Here is a 20,868-nt window from a genome sequence, read left to right as displayed (position 1 = left end):
TCAGGATGAAGCTAACTCCACACGGAAAACAGGACTTTACCGTGTCCTTTACCTGATTTAGATCTAATGAGTATGATTTTGGCACCCTACGTTCAAGTAAAGGTTGCCTCCTTTCTAGAAGTTTAGTACTAATGAACCTCCCTATCTGTAATAACTGCTAAGCACTGTCCAGGAGTTCAAATTATTATTGTATCACATTTCAATTAATTAAACTTTTTCCCAAATTCCTTTGTAGCAAATGATGGCAAGTTACTCTGGAATGAAAAATCTTGCCCAGCTTAGCGAAAGCAATGCAAAGCTTCATTCTATTCTGCGATAACAGCTCTGTAATGGGTACACAGGAAAGAGATTTTCCAGTTCACTATGTTCTTAGCAGCAAGAAACTGATGAGCGGGGTCCCAGGGTACCGTTGTGATATTGAACATAAGTCTCGCCAATGTAAGGAGTTTGTCTGAAGCTTAAAAATCACAGAGGACATGGTTTTTTTTTTTTTTTTTTTTTTTTAATTGTTATTTTTTTAATGTTAATGTTATGATGTGTGGCTGGCGAAGGACTTTTGCACTGCAATTAATTACTGCAGAAGGAATAGCCTGACTTGAGCAGCTGGGAACGTTTCCAGGACTCCACCATTAAGCCCAGTTAACGAACAGAACTAGGTCAGACAAACCTGGTCAAACCATAAGCAAAATGTGACGGTGGAAATGTGCCAAGAGCCCTTTCTTGTCTCTAGACAAATAGCCCACGGGATCTTATTACATCTTTGTGAGAAAGCTACGGCTGCTGAGAGGAGGGCATATAAGGCAACGCACACAAGCAGCGAGCACCAGGCCCTTCTCAGGGAATTCTGCCCAGGATCTCTGCACAGACCGCACCGCACTGCAGTGCAGGCAGGCCACAGGAGCCCTGTGTCTGCTAAGAAAGGTGATTTTGAGTCACGCTGACGTCAAAGGCAGACAGGAATAAAGGCTGTCAATAGAACTGCTGCCATCGGTACAAGCAGCAGGGCTGTCCTCCAGATGTTGCTGCTGGGAGTCCAGAGCCATCCTGCGAGTACAAGCACCAAAGTCGGCAACCCTGCTGGCCCACCACGTCCTCCCTCTGAATTTGGTGTTGCCTCTACCCCTCGGCCAGGAAGCTTTCTGCACAGCTACAGCCGAGTTCCTGCTGCTCCCTTCTCAAGTGACAGTTTGCTGCCCACTGGTTTTCTGATACTAGCATTGAGAAGCAGGACTTCCAAGATCCCAGTGGCACACACACATACCTAGGGCATTTAGGGGAGTACCATGACCCCCCTGATTACCATCCTCAGCTTCATTTCCATGCTCTTTCACACCCCTTCACTGTTTAATGATGGCTTGCCCTCTTCCCCAAAACAAGAAAGAAAGTTTTGCTTTCCTACCAGACCAATGTGGAGATGATAGTTGTGCTCTGCAGCTGCGTGTCTCCAGTTGCTATGTAAAATATGCAATCTGTCACCTGGGCTCCACATTAGGGGATGCTGAGTGAGCCGTTTTCGCAGCGTCATGCTCTGTGGGATAAGTTGCACACGATCTTCGCCGACAAGTGAGCACGTGGTTCTGATTTCTCTCTTCTTTCCCTCAGACCAAAGGGAACATTTGTGGCAGCACAAAGCCTGTGAAAACTCCCGTGCTACCTTCTTTATCTGGAAGGAGACAGGGAAGTGCCGGCATAGATCATGACCTCTGTCACACTGGGAATATCCATACAGCTCTTTAAGACCCTCAGAAGTGGAGTGCTCTTGGTGTCTTATCAACACATCTCGCTGTGACAGTCCTGGATCATCATCTTCCTTGATGTTCACCCACAGGTCCTTGTAGCGTAGCATCCAGGTGACAATTTTGCCAGACTTAGTTGTTTCATTTTCTCATCCTGTTTCCCATTCCTTATCACATGATATTACAGCATTATCCACACAACATGCAAAATTAAGGTCATTGTTTTAGCAGATTAATTTGAACTAATCTAGAGTGACCTCTCCTATGTTTTTTTTCTGTATGAAATCAGGAGCACGTTTGAAAGTTCAAAGGTGAGCCTACAGGTTTCCCTAATATTTAAAGCCCTGCCAGCATATACCACAGCTGAAGTGAGATCTGAGCTTAACACAGAATTATGTGATGGATCAAGCATTGATTCTCTGTCAACAAATGTGACAACAGGAACAAGCTCAGAGTCACTTCCAGTGTAATCACATTTAGCGATGATAAGGCTCAATAAAGTGCTGAGAGCTCAATGCAGTCCTGAGTATCCTGCATCTGGGTTATGAGGCTGTCATTGAATCCGGGCTGGTATAAAATTCAAGATATTAACCTGGCTCAAGGGTACCAATATCACCAGGCACATAACCTACAATCAAACAAGTATTTACTGTGTATTACTCAAGTCTTTGATGAAATGAAGCTGTCTAAGCTTTGGATAACGTGTGTAGAACTTTACGTTTAAAACCATTGTTCTTTCATCATCTGAAGAAGCCATTTATTTTCACTGTGAACATTTCAAGTCCTTGCTTTAAGACTAAAACACAGGGCTTTATCAGCCTGAGCAAAGCTGCAGCACAGCTCCAGACCTGATAAGTGTTTTTGGTTTCATGCAGATGGTAGTTCCATAAATCTGTAAATACTGCAGATGTTTTTACAGAGAAACTTAGATTAATACGAATCATAGAATCATGGAATCGAAGTATCATGGAATCACAGGATCCCAGACTGGCCTCAGCCCCGCTCCAGCAGGGACACCCCGAGCAGGGTGCCCAGCCCCACATCCCAGCACCTCATGAAGCTCCCCAAGAAGCAGACCCCCCAGGCTCAAAAGGATATTCTTAGTTCATTGCTCTGCAGCAGAATGCTAGCATGTTGATCACTTCTAAGCAGAAGACACTTAAAGGAGGATTACTTGACATTGCAAGGAATTTGATTCATGCCCCCTCCTTCATAAATGCAGGTTGCTTTTCTCATCCTATCTTTTTTTCTTTTCTTTCAAGCAGATTTAGTATAGAATAGCATTTTCCCAGTTATGACAGGAACACTGAGGAACGAGCTAGTGCTTCGAAAAATGCTTGTTGTTGCTACCCCATAATTAGTATTGTTTGAACTAGTTGGCATTTATCCTAGAATAGATTTCACACTCTGTGAATGAGGTTAATTCATTAGTTACATTTGTTTCAAAGCCTCTTGAGCGATATAATCACTCTGTAATAGTAACTGACTAACCCAAATCTTTACCCTGTAAAATAACATTGTTTATTATCAGAGGAAGCGTAACCTACTTAAGTTCTATACTGACATTTCACTGCAGAATATGACCAAAAATTATTCAGGAACACCTGATGTTTCCATATTTGCTTTCCATATAGGTTTGATTTCCATTTTTATGGCAATGTCAGTATCAGCAGGCACAAAGATGCATCTCTAACACTCTATCACCTGTTTTTTTCCAGACATGCCCCGCATATTAAGCACAACACTGCTCATACCAAACATGAACAGTCAGGGTATAAGATAATGGACAAGCCACAAAGCAGGCCAAGTGAACTGAAATGTTTCTTATGACTATCAGCTAGAATTCTCTTATAACCATCCTCCCTTGGATGATCCAGGAGTTCTTACGTTCTCCATTCTATCACCTAATCCCCTTTCTGCTAGGTCTGGAAATGAGCCTCTGTGTCTATTTATCTGTGATGTTTGAGTGTACTTACACCAAATCCTGTCACAGATCAGGACAGGATGCTTTGGCTCTTTTCAATCAACATTCCAGCTCCTGGTTTAGGAGCTGAAACTCAGAGCTAGTCCTGCCTAGTTCCTATTTCACCAGTCAGGAAAGCATGTTCCATCATGCAACAAAACAGCAGAGGATGGTAACAGTTCATGCTCAAAGGAAATTCCACGAGAGTTCCTCATTTCCAAGATCTGTACATAAACATCAGCTGCATGGATTGCGAACCCCATTTGTAACTTCTCGGTGGAGGTTTTCTACAATCACACTTTCATTAAGGTCTAACTGCTTCTTGTTTTTCCTGGCATGCTTGGGCTCAGTTCCAAAAGCAAAATTTAATTGTCCACATGCTTTAAGTCCAAGTTTACTAATTGCATATCCTCAAAATTTTTTCCCACACTTTCTGTAGAGTTAGGCCACTGGGAATAGCACAAAGTGCATAAACAGAGTCATCTGATAGGAGCTCGAGATGTTTGGGATGCTGATTCAATGCTGCTTTCCACTTGCTGAATACCTTCAAGGAATAACAGTACTGAAATCATAATGAAACCATGTAATTTAGCTTTCTGTAGTCACGGCAATGAGTGGATTTGTCAGATAGGGAGGAGGAGTAGGAGGCTGGCACAGATGGCACTTTGTTACTTACCTAACCACAAAGCCAACTCTGTGGGAGCGTGGTGTGATGGGAAGCTCATCTTTGGAAAGCTTTCACCTTCAGAAAGGAAAACTGGGCTGAGCTCCAGTGCCAGCACAGAATGCTAACCTGTCCTGGCAATGGGACCACTCTCTGTGCTTCACTTAAAGCCCATCAGCACTTCTATACTTGTAAAAAACAAATCTGGGTTTCTTGACCTCCCCAGATTCAGAGATGAGCACCAATTTCAGCAGTCATATCACCTTTGACAAACACAGGCTGAGAAAAGTGAAGTGCCCCAGCTAGCCATGTCCCAGACCAAAGTAAAACTAGATTTGTGAATGCTCACAGTGGTGCTGCCAAAGCCATTCTCTTTCCCAATTCACATTAAAGGATGATGGAGCACTTCTGATGCCAGACTCCCTAAAGCCGAGTTTAATAGCTGAGAGATGTATCCAGCATCGCTCTGTGCATCACAAGCAGCATTTAAGGATAATCTCTACTACAAGCACAGGAAAATATTACTTATTGTTACAGCCTTCTCATGTGAGAAATCTGAGTAGGCTCCAGTAGTAGCTTATATTTTGCTTTTATTTTACACGGCTTGCATACAAACTGTAGCAGCAAAAAAAAAAATCAGAATAGCAAAAGCTTCATAGAAGGCCTAAGGATCATAGCATTAGAGAAGTATTATTAACACGGGGTTTTCATGCTCCAATTATTTGCACGTAGTAGTTGCGTTCATTTGCAGTTGACACTACTCTGGCTGGGAACTGTTTCCTGCATCTTAGCCTCCCACGAATTTTAGAGCTGGAAGAATACAAGGCATAAGGCTGCAGTGGAACTAGTCAGCCTCACATGCAGCAGAGGCTCCTGCCTAGCTCCCTGCTCTGCTCTTGCCTTAGGCATTTTCCAGAAGGACCAAGTAATGTGAGGTACTTCTGCTCCAGATCAGGATGGAGGGAAGAAAATGAGAGCGTTAGAGCTTACATTTACTAGCTTTCTACATACCATTGACTTATTCAAACAGTCTAACGTAAATAAAAGCCGAAATCCTCTTATGCTTCACAAGTTATCCTTATTAATACCACGCGCAGTTCCCACTAGTTAAAGCAGTGACCATATTCCTCTTAAAATTTTTGCTGTCTACTCAAGAGTTTCCCAATAGGATTAGAAATTTAAAACAAGAAAGCTAATAAAAATACCAATCCCTATTGAGAAAGAAGATGGAAGAGAACACAGCCATCTATGAACATTATTTGTTCTCTCCCCCTCAACCATTTGAAATAGCAGAAGACAACTCACACAGTAGTCAGCAATCAATACTGAGAAAGCTTTAGTCCTTCTGCTTGAATTAAAGACTTCCCCATTTGAGAATCGGAATGGGAAAATTGGCAGTAAGTGGTTCTCTGTGGAAAAATAAGGGTTCTTTGGTAACCACTGGTTGCTGCTTCCCCACCCACCCCAGGAAGCAGGGACAAGGGAAAGCCACCACAGGGATGCCCTGGCTGCACTGGGCCACTTATCCCCTGGTGACATGGGGATATCACTGAGGCTATCCCACACTGCTGGCACCCTGGAGATTTAGTGACAAGCCACAATGTTGCAGTCTCCCTCTCCCCTACCAGGTCCCCAATGTGTGCCCATCTGCAGATAACATCCTTGGAAGTTTTCCTGTCAGAATTCATAGGCATAGACCCGATGAGTAGACTGGGTTTCAGAAGTCCCTCCTCTCCATCCCCATCTCTGTCCCCTTCACTGGTTGCTGACGGAAAGGCAGTTTATTTCATACACACGTGAGGGTGAAAGCTATTTGCTGTTAATTAGTCAATGTCAGTTCTCCAAGTAATATATTCAGTAGTACCCCAAAACTCCATCCCACTTCTCAGCTTCAGTTTTCACCTCTGTTGTGTAGTTTTGTTTGTTTGTTTTTGTATGTGTGAGCCATCACATTGAGAAGGTTAATGACCAAGTGTTACTGGGACTATTTGCAAGTGAGATACTAGTTAGTATGTTCATGGTACAAATTGGTAGCAACTGCTTACCTCGGGCATAATAGCTGATGTATTACGTGGCAGAATTCACTGAGAGGCAACTGACAGAAGCAGCACCACAGCCATTATCTGGAGGATCTTCATCATCCACTTACATTCCCAGATGGTTTAAAAGAAAAAAAGAAAACAAAGCAGTTTGACTATTATTTTTTTTTTTTTTAATGTGGCTCAATGAACTTGATATATATGTTAAATTTTCAAAATCTTTGCCTCCTCTGTCCTTAAGACCTAACATTACCAAATAACCAGCGGTCAAGACAAGGATTACACAAGAAGATATTTTTAAAACCACAAAAAACGCTAGTTACAAGTATCATAGCAAAACAACTGCACTGAGAAAAGAGCTTAACAGCTCTGCGAGGCCAGAGCTGTATGCCCAAATAATGACAAACTGTTTAAGCATTTTGGCAAAAATAAGTAAGTTACTGAAATTATTCTATTCACTGCTGTGGTATATGTCCATAGAGCTAGTGGATACGTTTTTCCTGAGACTATCCCTTACCTCATGCTAAAATGTTTCTTCTGTTAAAGTTTGCTCCACATTTTACAGTTTTGGAGCTTAAATCCATAAAATAATGATCCTAAATATGATTTTTTTGAGGTGAATTCCCAGCTGTGTGTATAGCTGGTTAGAAAATTTTTTTTTTTTACTTCATAATACTTGGTTTTTACCTCATAATACTTGTTTGGTCTGGTGACAGCAATGTTTCATCACAACATCATTTTCTACTTCTTTAACAGGGAGTGTAGGGATAGGACAAGAATAGTTTAAATGGAAAGAGGGGAGGTTCAGATTAGATTTTAGAAGAAATTCTGTACTATGGGGGCGGTGAGGCCCTGTCCCAGGCTGCCCCGAGGAGCTGTGGGTGCCCCATCCCTGGCAGTGCCCAAGGCCAGGCTGGATGGGGCCTGCTCTGCTCGAGGGGTGGCACCGGGGGGGCTTTGAGGTCCCTTCCAGCCCAAAGCATTCTGTGATTTGTAACTTACCTAAAGCAGATTAGATATTTATTACAGAATCCCAGAACCGATGAGGTTGGATGGGCCCTCTGAAGATCATCCAGTCCAACCCCCTGCCAAGCAGGGTCACCCAGAGCACATTGTGCAGGGTGGCATCCAGATGGGTTTGAGTATCTCCAGAGAAGGAGACTCCACAACATCCCTGCAGTGTGCTATCACCTCACAGCAAAGAACCGAGCAGTTATTACTGCTCTAGGTGTTTCTGAGTGAGAAAGGTGGCATTTTTAACACTCCTCTTTCTTTTACTGGCACCATGATCAAGTTTTCAGGGTGATTTTACACCCTTCATGACACATAGAACCCCAGAACCATTTGGGGAATGGGCTTAAGTTGGGCCAGGGGAGTTTTAAGTTGGATGTTAGGAAGAACTTCTTTACCGAAAGGGTTGTTAGACACTGGAACAGGCTGCCCAGGGAAGTGGTGGAGTCACCATCCCTGGAAGTCTTTAAAAGATGTTTAGATGTAGAGCTTAGGGATATGGTTTAGTGGGGACTGTTAGCGTTAGGTCAGAGGTTTTACTCGATGATCTTGAGGTCTCTTCCAACCTAGAAATTCTGTGATTCTGTGATTCTGTGATTAAGGCTGGGAAAGCCCTCCAAGACCACCTGCTCCACCCTGCCACCAATGTCACCACTACACTGGGAGGGGTGGGGGGGGCTTTCAGGACGGCGCCCCGCGGACTACATTTCCCAGCGCGCCCGGCGGCGGGCACGGCCGTGTGACGCAGGGGAGGGGGGCACGGCCTGCGTGTGCGTGAGGGAGGCAGAGGAGAAAGACGGGGGGCGGAGGGGAGGAGGAGGAGGAGTGGGGGGGGGGGGGCAGCCCAGTCCCGGGGCGCGCGCGGAGCCGTTAGGACCGTTACGGCCGTTGGGAGCGTTGAGGGCGCTGAGGCGAAGGGAGAAGGAGATCAAGGGGAGAGGGAGAGGGACGGGGGGAGCCGGCCGCAGGCTGCCGGCGGGACCGGCCGCCGCCACGGAGCTGAGGGAGCGGGGCCGGCGGCCGGTCCGCAGCTGGCAGGGGGCCGCCGCCTCGCCCTGCCCCGCCGCCATGCAGTGAGGGCGGCCCCGGCGCTGCCCCCCCGGCCCGGTCCCTCTGTGGCGAGGCGCTGCCGGGGAGCGGGGGGGGGCCCGGCGGGGCGGGGAGAGGGGACGGGGACGGCGACGGCGACGAAGAGGAGGAGGAGGAGGAGGAGGAGGAGGAGGGGAGCGGCCGCACCATGAACTACCAGCAGCAGCTGGCCAACTCGGCAGCCATCCGCGCCGAGATCCAGCGCTTCGAGTCGGTGCACCCCAACATCTACTCCATCTACGAGCTGCTGGAGCGCCTGGACGAGCCCGTGCTGCAGAGCCAGATCCGCGAGCATGTCATCGCCATCGAAGGTGAGCCTCTGCCCCCCCCTTCCCCCGACGGCTGGACCCCGGACCCCGTGGGGGTTGTTTGTTTTTTGGGGGGGGGCTCGGTGCTGCTCTGAGAAGTTGCTCTGCTGGTGTGCAGGCGGAGCGGCGTCCTGCGAGCAGCGGGGTGAGGTGAGAAGGACGATGCCTGCCTCGGAAGGGCTTGAGAAAAAGCGATATTTGCTGTTCCGTACAGCTCCCACCGAGACACTGAGTGCACGGGCTCCGTTTCGGTGTTCTATCGAGTAAACAAGATGCACAAGCGGATCACGGGGCAGCACTCCGTGCAATAGTGTAAAAAAAAAAAACAACAAACAAACCCACGGGTTCGATAGCAAGATGGAGATAAGTCTTCTAAGCTTAGATTTATAGGTATCTGTCCTCAAAGCAGTGCTACAGATGCACATCCTAAGCAGTTCAAGAGTGCAAAACAAGGAAAAAAATCACGTTGGGAACTCTGTAGATATTTTTCTTTGCTACCACTGGAGTTAAAAAGAGCAAACAGCATTGGCTAAGAATGTGTCTTTAAGAAGAAATCTTTAAGTTATTTTGCCTAGTCGTTTAAAGCCTTGTGTTGTGTGCTTTTGCCATTGAATTAGTCTGCCGCTGTTTTGGAGGGGATTCAAGCAAGCAGAGTATGATGTATAGCATCTGAAATAGAGAGCTGGTTACAGCCATCAGGTTTTGATGGCCTCTCTCCTCCTTAAAGCATATATCATAAAGAAAGTAACTGGGATTGTGACTTCAAAAGCTAACTGATTCATCTGACTGGAGCCGTGCGGCTTGAATGAACGGGCAATGTGGCATTAGACGGGGTACCATCAACATTTTAGGGGGAGGGGGCAATAATCCTTGTTAGTGTCCTGCATAGCAAGCCGGGGAGCCTGGCAGCGCCTGTCACGTATTGAAGAAGGCAGTTTGATGAGCAGACTTGGCTGGGGACTGAGTATGCGGTGGAGGTTTCTGCGTGTTGCCTATTGTACTTGTCACTTGTTGAGATGATGATGAGCGGCTGTCAGCTTCTGCGCCCCTCCTGGGAGTCCTTCCATTTGCTCTCCTCTTTCACGGAAGAGATGGAAACTTAAAATACGTTGTGGGAAGGGGACACAGGCACCACTGTTCCTTTTGCAGTACTGCTGGTGTTTGGATTTCTGTGGGATAGATGATGTCCTTCAGGGGGGAAAAAGAAGATATATATTTAGTGGTAATTAATGCATGTCTATGTGGTTCTAAATGTCATGTTTCTTGATGCTTAGTGATGCAGCCAAGCTTGTGCAGAAGTGGGAGGAGGATGTGAAGTGTTCTATGTAGTTATCTCGCTAGCATGTGACTCGCATTTGTCTTGTCAAGTATTAATGGCTTGTTACCTAACTGGAGCTCCGTTCCCTTGTCACTCACAAAGGCTCTAAAAACAAAACAGCAGCCTGCAAATGTCTTTCAAAAGCAAAGCTGATGAGTAAAATTTTCGGAGACAGTTTGCTGTCTAACTTGTGTTGGACACTGAGTCATGCAACCAGCACATCTGATTCATGGGAAAGATTTATCTAGAAAAAGTGCCTATTTTAGGTAATTTTTCATTTGGAGGGCTCTTGGAGTACATGTAACCCTGAATTTTACATACATGCAATTTTTAGTAACAACAGCAAAAAGAAGAAAGGCTAAGAAAATTCGCCTCACTCCTGGGTTACAACTGCACCAGGTTGGGTATTTTGGTAAACCTCCTTTGACTATTTTTCTGTAAAATTAGCTCCTAGCTTTACATGGTAACTCCTTATTGCATGTTTGAGGGTCTCATCTGTTTTGCTGCTGTTGCAGTCTCGGAAGTCCTTACTGAGCTGCAGAGTTGAGTGTCGTAATGATAGCTCCCTAACTCACATGAAGCCTTTTGAGTTGAAGGTATTCAGCTTTTTTACTGATAGCGAGGAATTGTGGTGTTGGCACGTGGCTGAGATGAGAAAATATTAAGTAACTTTGTGCTGAAATAGTTTTTTCCAGTGGAAAAAGAAACCATACCCTTTAAAGAAAAGAATGTAGTCTCGTTAGTTCAGGCTGCTCTAAACCATAACTCCAACCAGCATGTGCGCCTTGATCAGCTCCGATAATTCGTACTTGCTCAAGAGAGGTTTTTATGGATCTGGAGGAGAACACACTTGCAATCTAGAGCAGTTTGAGACTCAATTCAGCAAAGTTACACTATTAATTATTCTCAGAATTTCTTTTTTGTTATAAATGTCACTGACTTAGTCTACTTTTTTTTTTTTTTTAAGGATTTTATTGGCAGTGTAAACTACTTTCTAGGCTTTGAGCTCTGTTAGAGGAGTGCCTGGGCACACTGGCTGGATCAATGACTGTTTCAATAATGTGAAATGAAGCTGGTCTTCCAGCAGCAACGACTCCTCGTATTCAAGGGCAGGAGTTGTATCTAGTCCTAAGAGAGCAACTGCTGACTGTTAATTGTGTCCTGAATTGACGCTTTGATTTGATTTTTTTTTTTTTTTTTTTTTCAGAGACGTCTTTCCTTGTGTTGTCCTGAGTTTGGTGTGATAATTGCTAAAACATTTGTGTGATATTGGTTCGTTAGCTTTTCCACACAGGATGAAAATGCTAAGAGCTGGTTACTTTCAGGTTCATGCATTTCACAGTTGCAGAGTTAAAATTGGAAAATTGAACAGAAGTATGGGTTTTGTTATGAAATTCATAAGTAGCCAAGGAACTTGAGGTACTGTTACCGGTTCTGTGGCTCATGAGCTGAGCTCCACCAGTAGAGGCATCAGTACTTGATCAGCATTCAGCGGTTCTTGTATCAAATATGTAGAGTACTTAGCAACAGAGAGAAGGAAACACAAGTAGACTTCAGCAGTCTTTAAACTGCTGGAAACACCTTAGGTTTTCGAGACATGATGCTCTCGAGGTGTGGATGTGGTTATGTAAGGGTAGGTAACAGCTGGATGTATCAGTTCCCTTTTCTCTTGTCCAGAATGAGTTTAGTGCTGTGTTGCTATAAAATCTGAAGAGTGATGCGAAAGCAAAGAAAGGGAGTCAAGCAATCTGAGAATTTCATTTCTAATCCTTCATGAAATAATTTTAAAACAACCAAACAGGGTCAATGTCGTCTTCTTGGCTGATAGTCCATAAAAATTCTTTTGCTAGTGTACTTCACTTGGTACTAACAGGCACTAATGCAGCAGGCGTTGAGCATCTGGAATAGTTTGCTATCCTTTTACGCAGTGGCAAGCCTGTAAAAACACTCTGCTTCAACATGGGCTTTGAGCAGATTTTTGTAACTATGGGGAAGACAAGAAGTATCTTCAATCCTCTGCTAATAAAACAAAGCCTAACAACCACACTTAAGATACTGGCTTCAGTGTGCCCTGACAGTGATTTGAAAATCTCTGTGGTCTGTGGTTTTTTTTGAGGGTTTTTGGAGGTTGCTGCTTTGAATCTTACAGATGCTATACCAAACAGTGCTCGGCTATGAAGAGCTGTGCTCCAGAGTATCTTGTGATTTCTATTTTAATCTTTCTGTTAAAGAAGCAGGAAAAAAGAAGGCATTTCAAAATTGTTTTGCGAATGCTAGTTTGGGTTTTGAAATTATGATTATTAACTATTTCCTTTCAGTCTTGGGACTTCAGAAGTCATCTCAAGCTTACAGAAGAGACGAGATCTGTGTACTTGGAAATAACATGTTCAGGGCAGTGCAGAGATCCTGGTGCATTGGGGAGTGGGTACTAGAACGGGTGGGTTCTTTATTTTTTTCTTCAGTCACTTTGAAATACATTTCTTGATAATAAAGAAGCCCAGGGTTGAGTGAAGGCTCTTGAAGTGCAGGTTAAGGGCACCTGTCATTGCTGTAGGTCTCCAGCTGTGTTTTTTTCCCTGCCATGGCCCTTCTTTCCTTGGAGCCCTCTGCTTCATGACTCCTTAAGTGGTGGTACTGAGGTTCTCTGTCTCCCAGGAGCTATGTTCGCTTCTGGGGTTGAGATAACAACAGTATTTTAACACATATTGAGACTGAGCAATGAGACAAACTGGGTTTATGTACAGTTTAAAAAAAAATCTGCTGTGCGATATGAGACTACAGGCAGAAATGACAAGGATGCCAGCGATGATCTTGTTTTGTCTCCCTGTTCTGGAAGGGAGGCTGCAGCGAGGAGCTGTGGATATCTTAGTGACAATGGACAGGATGTGAGCAAGAAGTCTCAGGTTGTGCCGGGGAGGTTTAGATTAGATGTGGGAACGGATTTTGTCACTGGCAGGGCGATGGAGCACTGGAAGGTGCTGCCCGGGGGTGGCAGAGTCCCCATCCCGGGAGGTGTTTGGGACATGGGGCTTAGGGATGGGGCTTGGTGGTGGGACCCAGTGGGTCAGCCTGGTGGTTGGACTCGATGACCTTGAAAGTCTTTTCCAACCTATGATTGTTTGTTGAAAATAGGGGATTTGTCCTTAACATGCCTGTTTGTGATGAGGCAGGGCTGAATCGTTGCGGTGAAGTAGACGCTCCTTGATAATGTACCGGGAGCTCGTGGGAGGCTGCCAAGGCTGTCCTGCAATCAGCTTGTGCTGAGAGTGATATCAAAGCTGCAACTTGAAAACGATTATAGCCACTCTGAAAGCTGAATACCGGGCACCCCTTTTACTTAGCTCTTTGGTTGAAACAGACTTAGGAGATCAAGCATCTGTGGATCTCCCTGCAAGCAAATAATTAAGTCGAGCAACTGGGAAGGAGAGTTTGGGAGTATGTTGTAGTATTTAAATAAGTCAAAGGAATGATGGTGTAGTTCAGATATTTAAGTGTAAATGAGCAAAGCTGAAGAAATTAGTATTGATGAGACAGTGGCATCTTGAAACCTTAGTACTACTCACCCTATTCAAGCTGTCTTACTGCTGTGCTTTTTTAAACTGTGGATCAGTCTATGGGATTCGTAGCTTTATCACTACAGCTGATACTCCAAACATAACAAACAATGATGCAAATCCATTTCGTATGGGTGCCAAAATGCTTTAAAATGGTTTTGGAGGCAGATTGTGACATCTTAGCATGCAAAACAAGGCTACTTTTTGCTCGCTTTGCTTTTCAGGTCTGCAAAATAAATAATTTAAGATGTAGTAATTTGTCTGGCAGGAGTCTGTAGTCTTGCACTGAATTTTACTTTGAGGAAAACTTTTAGAGGCAGTGCCTGGGGAACAGTTTTGTAGCATGGCCATCTTGTTTCAGATTTGTGGGAGAGAGGGCAACAATAGAGCATGCCAGGAATGTGCTTTTTTGTGTGTTTTGTTCCGGGGGATTCAATTCATGTGGTTCAGTCAGATGTAGGGAATCCAGTCAATCCGCACCTTGAATATCGTGCTCAGTTTGGGGCCCCTCACTACAGGAAGATGTGGAGATGCTCAAATGAGGATGCTGGGAAGGGCCTGGAAACAAGGCTGAGCGGTGGCTGAGGGAGCCGGGGCTGCTTCGTCTGGGGAGAAGGATGCGAAGGGGAGGCGTCGCGGCTCCCTACAGCTACTGAGAGGAGGCTGTGGCCTGGCAGTGCCCGTCTCTTCCCTCAGGTGGTGAGGAGATGGTCTCAAATGTTGCAATGGGCAGCCCGGGGCAGTGGTGGAGTCCCTGTCCTGGGAGGTATTTCCAAGCCGTGTGGATGTGGTGGCTGGACTGGCTGCTGGAGGTTTTTTCCAACCTAGGTGATCCCGTGAGTCTGTTACCCAGGCTGTGAGGTAGCTGCTCTCTGGCTGTGAACTCTACTGTGTGAAGCAAGGGGGTTGAGCCTTGCAGCAAGTGATAAAAACTGTGAAAATACCATGTATTCCATTAATTCCCAAATACTTATGGGGTATACTTAAAAGTAGCCCGTCAGACTACAGTATACAATGGGAAAAAAAAGCATACTTCTCTGGAGAATGGTGGAGTTTGGGAATGGTGCCAGGCAGATGAGGAGTGCCTCCACAGACCTCAGGAATACTTCACTCTCTGCTGCATCACAACTGGGAACTTGTTTTGTCCTTACCGATGAGAAGGGTAAATGGCGCTGTTGGTATTTAAGATAACGCGAGTGCAAAATAACGTAGTAGCTGAAATAGAGAATTCATTTGCATCTTAACTGTGTGACCTTTTGCTTACAGCGCCTTTAAAGCATCGTTTCTGCAATTGTTGCTTTTTGTGTTAAGGTTACCCTTTCTGACTTTGATACATGCAGCTTTCTACCATTTGTGGAAAAAATCAAAAATGGTTTCATACAGTCAGTGAAAATTGCAGGGGATAAAGTTCCACTATTCTGAACAAGGAAACATTGCTTTAAATGTTTTTGGTAATCCTAACCTCCATGAAAATAGGAGATTTGTCTTCTGTAATATTAGTTTTTGTCCTTGACCAGCTTCAAGGACTGCTTGTGCTTCATGTTACCCGTACTGATGGGGAGCTATGCTAAGCTTCTCTTTTGTGCTCTGGCTTGTCTTTATACCATGCGATAATCGAGCAAGGACTGCCGGATATGGATGGACTGCAGGATGTTGCTTGCTTGTTTTAAGGGCTCCTGGGAATCAGGCACCATCAGGACTTAAATATGGCTTTGTGGAGAGAGACATCTCCTCACGGAGCCCTGTGGCGAGGGTGTGCAAGTGTTGCTGCCTGGGTGGAGGCAGGAGTACTGGGGGCCTTGGGACAAAGACCCCAAAGGGTCTGGGACCAAGTTGGAGCAGGGGGCAGTGATACAGATCCTGCAGCTGTCCCTCTACCCCCTGACTTCAGCAGCCCTTTGCACTGCAGGGCTTCCCGTGGCGCTGAGGCTTCCTGGGAGGCTGCAGCTGGCTGCAGACCCCTGAGCACCAGGCAGCACTGCTGTGCTGGGCGGGTGCCGCAGCCCTGGCACAGGCTGCCCAGAGCCTGGGGGGGCTCCTCCTTGGGGAGCTTCAGGAGGCACCGGGACCTGGGGCTGGGCACCCTGTCTGAGCTGAGGTGGGATGGAGGAGGTGAAGCAGTTGCACTGAAGAGTTCCTCCCCGGGGGCAGCACTCTGCACCTCTCCTGGCTGGGCTTCCCCAAGCTCCTGCCAGCCCAGCTCTGCGGCCTGTCCCTCTGGGGATGGCTGCGCGGCCCTCTGCTGCCTCGGCTGCTCTACGCTCTCTGTGAACATGCTGCAGGTATGCTCTGCCCTGTCATGTGGGACATTCATTAAGATGTTAGATGGGATCGGAGCCAATATTGACCTTTGGGGTGCACAGCTGGTTACTGGCCTCTGTGGTGGCAAAATTGTTAATATTTGAGAGCAAGAGGTCTGGCTGAGAAGCTTATCCTAACTAAAAGAACATTCCTTTGAGCTCAAAGCCAACAGTCTGTGGTTTTTCCAGCTCCCTGCTTCTGAGCTAAGACAATACTGGGTGTGCCACTCCTGTGGGCTCCACCAGGAGCCATCTCTCCCTGTCCTGTTATCACTGATTGATTCCCTAGACTTGTGGCAGTTAGCAAGCTTCTTAAGGAGTCCATCCCTCCCAGGGATGCATACCTGTCCTTGTTAACACCAAGATGATAGTTTTTCCTCACCTCTCTCTCCAATCACTTGGCAGGGAATGGGAGAGCAGAGGATGAGATGGAAAAGGCAGCATTTACATGCAGTGAAGGGAGAGGGTTCAAGGGTGCTCATGAACTCCACAGCATGAGGGTAGAGGGTGGCAAATAGTTTTTCGAGTGACAAGATTAAATTTCTTTTAAAAGGTTGTTATAAAGTCAAGAGTATTTCAGTTGCCTGTGTCTATATATCTGGAATGGCTTTTCAGGAACTTTTTAGTCATCTGTACAGCTTTTGATCCAAATTTGCAACTAACGTGTGCTTCTGTTTCATTTTGATAAGGTTATAAATACTGCAGGAATTTTGTGATTAACCCTAGAAATTAGGTAACGATGTGGTCTCACTGTGGCGTGCTCAGGCAGCTGTGGAAATATGTCCTCAAAGAAAGTTCCACCTTGTGATTACAAATGCAAGAGGAAGCAGGCATTGTTTGGATTCCCTCGTTCCTAGTGCATCCATTGTGGTGCAGCTGACGGCTCCAAATCTTCCTGGAAATGTTTAGTGTTTCTTTCAGAAAGAAGATGGAAGCAGATGCATTATTTATCCGGTCTATACACATCCAATCTCATTAATGCTATTTCAGGGTTCTGACTAACATCATCTTTGGAGGCTGTGCAATGCCACAGATGAAGGGCTATTGAGATGACAGTGCATTTCCAACTCAATGAGCGGCTTGGCTTTCTTTTCCCCCCCTGTTGCTTCAGTGAGCCACTTGAAGAAGCAAGCACAAAAATACAGGGTTGATGTGACCGAGGTGTATAATTTTTGTGTCTCGTGTAGCAGCTTTATTTGCTTACATACTTGGGCAATGAATGTAAGCCTAATGATTAGACAACTATTTTATTTGCTAATTTCCCCTTCTGTGCTTAAGGAAATAAATACAGGCAAGCAAAGTGACTCTTGCGAATGCTGTAATTGAGTCCGTGGCTTTAGCTGTATTGCAGTACATCTGTGGCCTTTTTATTTGTTTACATATGAGAAACTTCGGACTTGTATTGGTTTTTATCTTTTTTGTTTCATTTTGAGGGAATTGAAGGGCCATTTGTAGCCTAGATGAGAGCAATTGGACATAACTTAATATGAAACCTGGAGGAAAATTTTCCTGAACTTGAATTTGGTAGTGTTTACAGTTTCTATTAAGCTAAAGCTGCAGATGATGTTCTTCCTGTTAGTAATTTTTCTATGAATTTATACCCCTATGTCTGTACTTGAGAACCAGAACTAAATGTGGGCTGGCAGTGTGCCCAGGTGTCCTAGAAGGCCAGTGGCATCCTGGCCTCCATCAGAAGTAACGTGTCCAGTGGGGCTAGGGAAGTGATCATCACCTTGTATGCAGCACTGGTGAGCTTGGGGTCAGAGGTCTTGGTCTCTCCCCTCAGGCAACAAGTGATAGGACACGATGTGATGGCCACAAGTTGCATCAGGAAGGTTTAGGTTGGGCATTAGGAAGAATTTCTTCATGGAGAAGGAGGTCGGGCACTGGAATGGGCTGCCTGGGGAAGTTGTGGAGTCACCATCCATGGCGGTGTTTAAGAGACGTGAGGACGTGGCACTGAGGGATGTGGTTTGGTGGTGGGAGGTGTTAGGTCAGGTTGATGGATGGACATTGTGATCTTGCAGGTCTTTTCCAACCACATGACTCTGATTCTACGTTTTTCAGTAGCAGAACCAGGAGGACACAGCAAGATGGGCACTACTGCAGGATATTTTAGTGTCCTGTAACCAGTAGTGTGAGAATGTGCAATTTCTATTATTTCACTACTTCACTTAGCATGCTCAGAAGAAAAGCCAGGAAGCCTGTCTTTTAGGTATCACAGCAACTGTGTTCTCTAGGGGAAATGTGCTAAAAGCATGCCACTGGCTGCCAAGGCAGCAGTCATTTAAATGTATCCCACTTAACTTTGCAAATGTTTGTGTATCAGAGTTAACTAATTGTGAACCAAAAGCAAGGCTTTTTGCATCGCTTGGTCAATAACCCAAGAAAGATTTCCTGTTTTTAATCCAGCAGTGAATTTCCCCAGAGATACCAGCTGAACTCAGGAAAACACACCCAAACCAGAGATGTGGGGAAAAGGAGAGAGACGTTGAAGGCTGTGTGTGGATTGATAAAGCACACAGTTTAAATAAATCTCCAAATGGTCCCTCATTTTCCCTGTTTTCTAGAATGTCACCGCCAGAATTAGTCATTTGGTGAACCTACTTAAAGTGGTTTGAAACTTTATAATCATTTCAATGTCACGGAGACAAAGATCCAGTCGTCTAGGCAGCCTTCCTGTGGCAGCTGTCCTAACATTACAGCTCGGTGAAGAGAGGGTGCCAACTATAGCAGTCATGACCTGCAGCATTTCTGGTTACGAGCTTGCCCTGCTAAATTACCTGTATTGCTTTAATGTTGAGCTGCCTGCACAGGATACAGAAGTTAAATTTTCTTACGCATTGTATGGAAAGCATTGTTGCGTAATATTGGACTCTAAATTTATCTGAACTACAAAGAAACAAGCCTTTGGTTTTATTACCTTGCTCTCCGCCTGTGAGATGAGATTACAGTATAATGGGGAAAAAGCATTCAAGAGTGTTCAACCCTTCCTGAATTGAAAGGAAGAAGCTTTCTTGGATTTCTTTGCAGAGTACTTGAGAGACAAGATTTGTACGTGGGTGTTTGGAAGGATATAGTAAGAACTGAGAAACTGGAATTGATGGAAAATAGAGCATGAGGACAGCAAGGAAGGCAAGGGAATGACAAGCATAGCACGGCAAGTGCTGAAGCAGTTGTGGCGTGGGTCATTTGCTGTAGTTTAGGTGCCTGCATGATGAAAGCCTGGTGTGTGTGCGTCACCTGGTACGTACACGTATGGCTTCCACTGCTGCAGCTGCAATCTTCTGTTCTGCACGCTTAATGCTTTCCTCTTGAGCAGCATAACTGATGATACCAAGACTGATTCAGTTTGTAAGTTAGATACAAAGAGGCGTTTCAGTTATCAGCTCCAAGCGGCTGCCTTCTGGGAAGCCTATTTTTAATGCCGTGGGATTATCCTGACACAGGGGTTAGATGCTCAGCTCCTCCCAGCACTTGTCCTGAAGGGTAGATGGATCTAACTGGAGACTTGATGCTGTCAGTGAGATATAAAATGTTCTAAAAAGGTAGTGAGTGACTATCCCTGGAGATGATCCTGGCTGATTTTCGCTGTTAAAATGGGGGCTTTACTGTTTTCACATTTCCGTTCTTAGAATCATAAGAATGAAAAGAACTCAAAATCTATTGCAGAGAGGGAAGGAACAAAATCTCCTGAAAACCAAACTGTTAGATGTTTTGAAGGTGTACAAAGGAGTAGTTGAGCTGACATTTGATTTTCTAGTTAGATTTGAATATTGCTCTCTCTTCTTTTTAAGCCTAATGTGATGAATGAATTAGGCTTTAGTGTCTAAATGCTTTGTGATGTGTTAAGATGAGATAACCAATGCTTCTGTCATAGTAAGCTGTTACAGTCTTCGTAGTGCTCATGATCATCTGTAGCACTGGCAGGCTTTTATGATCAGGCACAGGTGGAGTGCTCTTGGAAAAAACAACAGCTAGGGCCTAGAAAGTGGTAGCTGAAAGTCAGAGACCTGCTGTCACTGCTGTTCAAGGTGCCAGCTCTCAGGTTCTTCAGAGAAAGATGGGCTATGTGCATCTCATTTGGATAACTTTTTGTTGTCTAATTGTTAGAACAAGAACAGTAGCTTGGAAAATGATAATAGATGTGGGCATTGGATAGTGAAAAAAACAGTTAGTAATCATTTTGTTGCTAATTGCATGGTCCCTGTTTCTGGCTAGAAGGTGTTACTGGCTGTGTTGCCAAGGGTACGTGTGTCAGCTAGGAGAAAAACAACCTACTATATAACAGCAATGAAGGAAAATAATGTTCCTTTCCTTGTGTGAATATAAAATCAGTGATGTAGTAGAGGTTTGTTTTCCATTTTTTTAAGCCTTTATAAAGTATTTGCATAATTTCAGGTTTTCAAGTCTTTCTTTTTTTTTTTTTTTGGTATCATGAATAATGTTGAGTAATGGTGCTCCTAGTCCTCCTTCAAAATGTGTTCTTTGTGGAAAATTCATTTTAGGTTGTTGTTTGAGGTTGGAGTCGAAAGACTTCTGTGGGTCTCTGGGCAAACTTCTGCTCCGTTTGCCCAGGATGTTGACAGTGGTGGGTAGCAGCTTTGTATTACGTGAAATTGTTAGAATTGACAGTGCTGCTGATATGTTCCAAATATCAAAGCCAAGAGCTGGAGCCTTATTGCATTTCCAACTCTTCCATAGTCATTGATCATCTTCCTATGGCAATCCAGCTGCTCCAACATAAATCTGTAGGTTGGAGTTCAGTAAGAGAAGGCAGGCAGAAATAGAAGCAAGTTGTGCAAAGCTAGTCCTGTGCCCTGTCGGTAATGCATCCATTTCCTTGCTTTCTGAATGCAGAAGGAGACTTTGATTTTAACCTGTGT

General features: G+C 45.0%; 1 protein-coding gene across 4 annotated transcripts in view; it reads left to right on the top strand.

Moving 5' to 3' along the window:
* Positions 1-8,604: 8,604 nt before the first annotated feature.
* The window catches only part of AGAP1 (ArfGAP with GTPase domain, ankyrin repeat and PH domain 1), a 352,881-nt gene continuing 340,617 nt past the window's right edge, over positions 8,605-20,868 (top strand). The window contains exon 1 of one of the 4 annotated variants that reach the window (XM_084524026.1): positions 8,605-8,813. In XM_084524026.1, the coding sequence (XP_084380152.1) occupies positions 8,651-8,813 (163 nt within the window). In that variant the 5' untranslated portion in view covers positions 8,605-8,650. The remainder of the gene's footprint in view (positions 8,814-20,868) is intronic. The other 3 variants (XM_084524027.1, XM_084524019.1, XM_084524028.1) reach the window with 3 other exon arrangements.

This window comes from Aythya ferina (assembly GCF_964211825.1).
Source record: "Aythya ferina genome assembly, chromosome: 6".
NCBI lineage: Eukaryota > Metazoa > Chordata > Aves > Anseriformes > Anatidae > Aythya > Aythya ferina.
Note: the sequence above shows the minus strand (reverse complement) of the source record. Positions and strands in the feature narration are given on the sequence as shown.